Source organism: Gasterosteus aculeatus, chromosome 8, assembly GCF_964276395.1.
Source record: "Gasterosteus aculeatus chromosome 8, fGasAcu3.hap1.1, whole genome shotgun sequence".
Lineage (NCBI taxonomy): Eukaryota > Metazoa > Chordata > Actinopteri > Perciformes > Gasterosteidae > Gasterosteus > Gasterosteus aculeatus.
Genome location: NC_135695.1, coordinates 6096326 through 6103377, shown reverse-complemented (window position 1 = coordinate 6103377; position 7052 = coordinate 6096326). Strand labels below are relative to the sequence as shown.

General features: G+C 45.6%; 1 protein-coding gene across 6 annotated transcripts; it reads left to right on the top strand.

The window, feature by feature from the left end:
- The first annotated feature begins 446 nt into the window (after positions 1-446).
- Positions 447-5796, top strand: sirt5 (sirtuin 5). Of its 6 annotated transcripts, none has more exons than XM_040185201.2 (9): positions 447-903; positions 1445-1547; positions 1690-1823; positions 2494-2719; positions 2873-2960; positions 3659-3712; positions 4005-4128; positions 4750-4865; positions 4981-5796. In XM_040185201.2, the coding sequence occupies exons 2-9, from the start codon at positions 1445-1447 to the stop codon at positions 5051-5053; spliced, it is 918 nt and encodes a 305-aa protein (XP_040041135.1). In that variant the 5' UTR covers positions 447-903; the 3' UTR covers positions 5054-5796. The 6 variants fall into 6 exon arrangements, with proteins under 6 accessions (XP_040041135.1, XP_040041136.1, XP_040041137.1 ...); XM_040185202.2 differs by having other exon boundaries at positions 610-907; XM_040185203.2 differs by having other exon boundaries at positions 716-882.
- The last annotated feature ends 1256 nt before the right edge of the window (positions 5797-7052 follow it).

Here is a 7052-nt window from a genome sequence, read left to right as displayed (position 1 = left end):
GTCTTACCTGGCAGCTTTAAAACATCAACATCCCATTGTGACCTAGTAATCAATCAGTTGTATTTCAAGCTGCACAGCGTTATTTTAGTAAAAACATCAGAAAAATGAAGCGTTATAATTCACTTTTTATTAAGCCAATGCTGGCCTCTAGTGGACAAACAATATACATGACTGTCAATGGTTTACTATTATTACAATAAGATGCACTAAAATAAATGTGTACTATTTTGTTACTGGCAGCTATGAACATTGGCGAATTTTATCTCTTTTTTTTAAGTAAACCTACTCTACTAGAGTATTCATAATCTCCTAATGCCGTACTAAATGTATTTAACTACTTCAGTTATTTGTTTACAGTACAAAATAGAATCAACAAATGAATTATGTAACACAGGTTCAGATACGACTTAAAATAAGCCACACCTTTACCAGCTGCAACAATAATCTGCTTATTGATGCATGAGTTATAATAAATACATGAACATAAACATTATTCTGAAATGGGCCTATAGCTTTATTTTGTGTCCTTTAAGTGACATTTCGAAGGCAGAATTCTTTACTTAAAACAGCGTGCTTCTAGCTCTTGTGGTTGTGCAGCTCGTGAAGCATCTCAGGGGTCAGATGGACGTGAACGCGCTTTGAGGAGGACACGTGCTCCCTCTGCTGGTCACACCTGCGCCTCGGGACGCGTGTTGTTTACCTCGCGGACGCTTCTCATTGGCGCATTTTCTCACAGGTCGGCCAACCGAAGAGCGTCTAAAGACCGAGAACACCGACCGAGTTCCTGCTCTCTCCAGCTGACGGTGACCCCGGCGTAACGTTTGCCACTCTAACCAAATCCTCCACAACAGCACGCAGCGGCTCCGAGCCGCACGGGCGCCGGTGAGGACGTCGCTGTTTCCGGTTGGTGTGTTCGCTCGCTTCTTCCTAACCCTGCTGACAGGCTGTTAGCTCGCCTGCTAACGACATAAGCTGAAGCTAACTGGGAGGGGATGGTTATTGTGCAGGAGCTCTGTTATCTGATTGTCCGGATTGAGAACTAACGAGGAAGTCACCAGTTAACACGGTGGCTAAATACACCGAAACACGTGTTAATGCTGCGCTCGTTTTAAATGTTAACCTCTGATTATTCCATGACGCATCAGGAGAACACACACCTGCAGCTTTTCTGTCGGAAGATCAAAAACCTCTTCATGTGGCCACTTTGACAGCACTCTCCTCGGTTTCAAATGCATCTTCATCTTCAGGGCTGAAACAACAGTTTCCCAAGTATTTGTGTTCGCAGGGACGCATCAAATGCACGTTTCGGACCAAACGTGGCCGTGCACTGAATTGAAGCAAATAGTTTTGTTTTGATAAAGAAACAATTTAACTATAAAGCAGTGACGTTAGGCAAATGACTCAGTTTTTTCCACTGTGACGAACGTCACATTTCTGTTTCCAGATGATTGTGCGCCGGCTCCCCTACAGAGGCCTAATAAACTCTCACCTGCGTGTCCACCTGAAAAGGCCGCAGGGCAGCCGAGACATGGCCCGGCCCAGTTCAGGTGCTTTTGATTCTTAACTGATACCGCTTTGTTATTTCACAGTTTTGGTGATGCCGTTCTCCTATTAGTCATCTATTAGTTATCCATTCATGAGCCTTTTATTAACCGTCATGTGATTGCATATGGTCACGTTTGTTTGCAGACCTGGCAGCATTCAGGGAGATCTTCTCCCAGGCCAAGAATATAGCCATCATCACGGGGGCAGGCGTGAGTGCCGAGAGTGGGGTCCCCACCTTCAGAGGAGCAGGAGGCTACTGGAGGAAATGGCAAGCGCAGGTATGCAAGTATATGCTTGTATTGTTGAAATGTATGGTATTACATTGAGGTTTTGGGGCTACTTAGCTCCCTCTCATTCATTTAATGGTAGTAAAAACGCAAGGCAATCTGACAGCACCACAGACCGCAGCCTTCAAAGGGATTTAGAGAAAATACGTTTCACGTTTTCAACATAAAGCACTTGAACCTGGAAAAAATGAAGGATTGATTTTCAAAATTGCATTCATCCAAACTGGGTGCAACTAATTAACTGTCAACCGAGCGCATTTGACAGTGTTTTAATTCAAATTTGCTTCACGTTTCTGATGCTTACTCAGGGTGGAGTCACGCTGGCAGCAAGCTAAGTAAAGTAGGTCAGATGCCCCGCAACGTTTTTCTCCTCCTCCTGCCAGATGACATGTATGATCTCTCCATCCTGCCGAGAGAGCTTGGAGCAGACTTAACGAATAACTTTGACTGAAAGGTTTACTTTGGCTTAAAATAGTTCTTACTTAAAGAAGAATACGACATACCGAGTTCCCCGCTGCTTTTCTGAGGCTCTGTGGAAACGCTGCTGTGCAGACGAGTCCGTGTGCTTCACCTCTTAACGTGTTTTTTTTTTTTTTTTCAGCCTCATAAACCATTGTTGTTGTTTGTTTTTTTTGTCCATTTGTCACATTTTCATCTTTAGGAACTTGCCAGCCCGGAGGCCTTCTCCAGGAACCCCTCGCGTGTTTGGGAGTTTTACCATTACCGCCGTGAGGTCATGCTCACAAAAACCCCCAACCCGGCCCACTTGGCCATCGCCGAGTGCCAGGAGCGACTGAGCAGACAGGGCCGCACGGTTACGGTGGTCTCTCAAAACGTTGACGAGCTCCACCGCCGCGCCGGCTCCAACGACATCCTGGAAATCCACGGCAAGTACAAAGAAACCCGAATGCCGGCATTAATCCGGACGAAGCTACTAATTTAGTGTCCTCCCGACTAATCTGATTTGGCTTTTAGTCGCTTTGGATAAAAACAACAGCTAATTTTAACATAATCTATTTACTCTTGTGGTTTTAATTCAGGAAGTCTATTCAAAACCCGCTGTATAAGCTGTGGTCATGAAGCTGCCAATTACAAGAGCCCAATCTGTGCGGCGCTGGAGGGCAAAGGGTAAGCGCCCCGCCTGATGACGCTGGGGGGGGGGGTTTGGATTGTTTTACCTTAACAATGTAATTCCCCGGCCGGCTCTGAGGGTGAACAAACAAAGGTAGCACATGCAAGAAAGAAACTACAGGGATTGACGGGCGGGGCAAGTTTTAAGCGCACAGGCCCCTCCCCAAACACACACACAACAGAAAAGAACACGCAGCAACAACACAAACCCACGACCCCTGGCAGAGTCGCAATGAGAATCAGATATCGATCATATTAATTTGAGCACAAAATGCCAGAGGGAAAAAATAAAAGTTTTGGTTTGTCAGATGTCAGCCGCCGAATGACACGTGATGACGCAGGGACGAGGAAAAGCTGTGGCCAAACTGAAATGTCACTCTGTCAATTATCTGACATTTAAACAAGTTTTTTTTTGTAATGGCGGAAATGTTCCACTAATCAATTTAGTCTGCGCTGTTGACACAATGACGGAAGTCCTGTGCTAAAATTAAACGCGAGTATCAGAATCGTTGATGGAACAGCTGATCTGACCGGACCGTTAACAGTAATTCTGATTAAATCTCCAGCCGTACAAGTGATATTGATGTCGCACGGCCGTAAAGACGAATCCATACATTTGGTGGGATTCACACATTGACGGCTGTGCACGGTTTCATTTTCAGGCTAATCTGACTTTTACCAAACTGCTTCCTCAGAGCTCCGGACCCGGACACAAACGATGCCCAGATCTCCGTTCAGGATCTGCCCAGGTGAGACACGCTCATCTTCTCTTTTCCTGCATGCTCTTTTTCAATGGAGCTCATTTGTTGTTACGTCTGGGCGACGGCGGCGCGTAGAGCAGCCGGGCACTGCAGTTGGTTCCCGGCTGCTCCACGACCCATGTCCCATGTCCACGTGTCCCTGAGCAAGACACCCGACCCCTAACTGCTCCCCGGGTGAAATGCAAAATGCAAAAAAAAAACATGGGTTAAAAAATGCAATGTAAGTTGCTTTGGATAAAAGCTTCAGATAATGATAAGTGTGTGTGTGTGTGTGTTTCAGGTGTGAGCATGAAGGCTGTCACGGTCTCCTGAGACCAGCTGTGGTTTGGTTTGGAGAGAATCTGGACTCGGACATCCTCACTCGCGCAGAGAAAGTGTTGGACAGCTGTGACCTCTGCCTTGTGGTGCGTTCGTGTGTGTGTGTGTGTTCTGTAGGTGGAGTTTCACAACCAAAATCCTAAAGTCTTGAAAAAATACCATTGTCACAAACAAAGTGGCCATTTGTATTTACATCCTGATTATAAATTGTACAAATGTTTATTTCTCACAAAAGGTAAGAGGTTCCGTGGTCTCTGGAGGATGGTTAACTTGGTACGGCGTAAACATAAGTTTATACAAGTTAATATCCCTTTACGGTGTCACTTTTGTACTCAAGCAATGATTAAATCATCAATACATACATCCCCTTTAAAGCTTTCTGATTAACCACCTGTAGTTTTACCTCCACTCATTGGTCCTTTTAAGAGTTTGTGCTGTTCAAAATCAGAATTAAGTTAATTGCCCTGTTTTTTTTATACATGACGGTCACATTAAATATAGCAAGTGAAGAAGAAAAAATACTAAACCTTACATGTAAAAAGGAAACTTTTAATAATGAATATGTTAAATCTATTTTGTTTAATAAGGAAGGGATGGAATGTGCCAATATTGAAAGAACACAAATATGTGCCAGATGTGCATTAAAGTAACGCGTCAAGTTATTTTTTTGATGTATTTACATTTCCAATTAAAATCTCACTCTGCAGGTTGGCACTTCGTCCGTCGTGTATCCAGCAGCCATGTTTGCCCCTCAGGTGGCAGCCAGAGGCGTCCCTGTGGCCGAATTCAACATGGAGAACACGCCGGCCACCATGAAGTTCAAGTACGTGTCATTTTCCTCTCACACACTCGGTACGCGTGCGACCGTTAACCGTCACTCATTTCTATCACGCTTACAGTACACGCACACACGTTTATTTCCCCTTTTTATGTTTCAGGTTCCACTTCCACGGCCCCTGTGGGTCCACGCTACCCCCCGCGCTGGCACGCCACGAGGCAGAGCAAACATGAGGCACCCGCTGCACGCAGACCACGACTTGATTGGAACAAATAGCAAAAAGAATGGGTTGAAATGTAATGAACGGTTTGGTGGTGGGTTAATGAAAAGAGAAACCGCTTGTTCACGCTAATGCGGATAAAACACACAGTGATGAGTATGTAGACTAAAATATACACGTTTGTTTTAGCACTTTTTGTCTTTCATGACAGATTTGAAGGAGTTCATATATTTTAAGGATTGTAGCGCTGCAAGTGCCACGTTTAAGATTTATAATTGTAAAACTTGTGCCCTTTTTCTAAAACGTTGCTGTGAAAAAGGCCGTGATGCCAATAAGCAGCACAGCAGTGCGTGAATGCTGACAGACTGTAGGGGACAGTGTTCAGCCACTGCTGCGATGGGAGATTAAAATAGCCCCCTTCCAAAGGCTGCGCGGGCTCTGCCAAGGGTTTGTGCTGTGTGTGTGTTTGTGTGCTTGAATTCTGCGTTGTGTGAATTTATGGGCTGTGGTGAATACTGTGTGTGATGCCTTCCAGTGGGCATGAGGGAGCTCCAGTTAAACCAGGGAAACCAGTCAGGAAGCCACAGGGGATCTTTCGATGTGTATATTGATTCTTGGAGGTGACTCGAACATCCTATTCGTTCAAAATGAATAAATGTGTCCGTGTAGGAGATGAAGAGTGTCCCCGCAGAGCGTCCTCAGGGTCCTTGCATGCATGTATCTATAATATTTTGAATAAACAGTCTGGATCAGAAAGGGCCGAGCTTCAATAATGCAGCAGGTGGGGGACGACGGCACCAGTGTGGAAGTGAATATTGACTCCACTCCCCTGCGTGCTCTCTCGTAGGCGTTTTTCTTGTAGGATTGAGCTTGACGCTTTAATGCTCGGCCACAACCGAAAACCCCCTTTTGTTCCATTGTCTCAACGTCAACACACACACACACACACTGCGCATGCCAAGTCCAGAACGGCGTTCTGGTACATTATGGTGCTGTGCTACATGAGGGTAAGGTATCCCTGGATGAGAATCAGTGCAGTTTCCAGGGACTACGAGGCAAAGGCTGAAGTAGCTCTCTGCTGCAGAAAATATGAATTATGATTTGGTCGAATGAAATGAGAACACATTTGTGTTGGACGGCGCTACAAATCGATGTGATGGTCTGCGTCCACGGTCGGTGCCATGACGACCAAAACATGACCAGTGGACCAAGATTGAGGTGGTTCGTACAAAGTTTACTTGCAGATGTTTTTGTTTTTTTTAAGCAATCTTAATGCTCTGAAGCCTCTGACAGGCCGTGTTGGCTGGAGGTGGTCTTGTTCCCGACAAGCTGCTCTGCCGCAGTGTGGCGAATGTGACCAAAAGACCAACGAAAGCACGTGACAACCATTTCGCATCTTCTTTTCGCCTCCCTCTGTTCTCCCATTCACCTTTCTGTGAAGAGCCGTTTTTCCCTCTTCGCTCCCATCTGAGACCTCTGCCGTGTTCTAGACGCCCGCGTCGCCCACTCATTAGAGGGAGGCCGATGGTCCGACGGTCCCCCTGTGACTCGGCTCCACAAATAACAGAGCCAATTTCCCGCCTGTTAGGCGCCGATTTCACACCAATCTGAGTTGCTCTGCCAGAGCGACAGAATCGAGGGGGGGAGAAGAAAAGCAAAGGGAATATGTAGGTCAGAGTGTAATGGATTGAAAATGCAAGTTCTCCATCCTATCAACACGCCGCCCTCATCAGCCTCAAGAAGTCTACTCGCATGCAGTTGTAGCCGTTTTAGGAGGATTTTTTCTATAAAATGTAAAGAATTGTAATCCCTTAACAGAGGCCAACCACTATCTCTACTGTAGCTTTATACGTGTTGTACAAACAGGAGCACGGTGTTAATCTTCTCATTTAACTCTCAGGAAAACAACAACCCTTTGCTCCATTCATTTAATTAGCAGTGTGAGCATTTTGGGAAGGTTCCTAACTAAGCGGGTAAGGAGTCGGTAGAGCGGTTCTCACTTATCGTACTGT

Bases quoted from the DNA above. Each gene is read 5' to 3' on its own strand.
- sirt5 (XM_040185201.2), top strand. From the start codon at position 1,445: ATGATTGTGCGCCGGCTCCCCTACAGAGGCCTAATAAACTCTCACCTG. The intron at 2,720-2,872 runs GCAAGTACAAAG...GTTTTAATTCAG, and splicing joins CGACATCCTGGAAATCCACG to GAAGTCTATTCAAAACCCGC. The intron at 4,866-4,980 runs GTACGTGTCATT...TTTATGTTTCAG, and splicing joins CCGGCCACCATGAAGTTCAA to GTTCCACTTCCACGGCCCCT.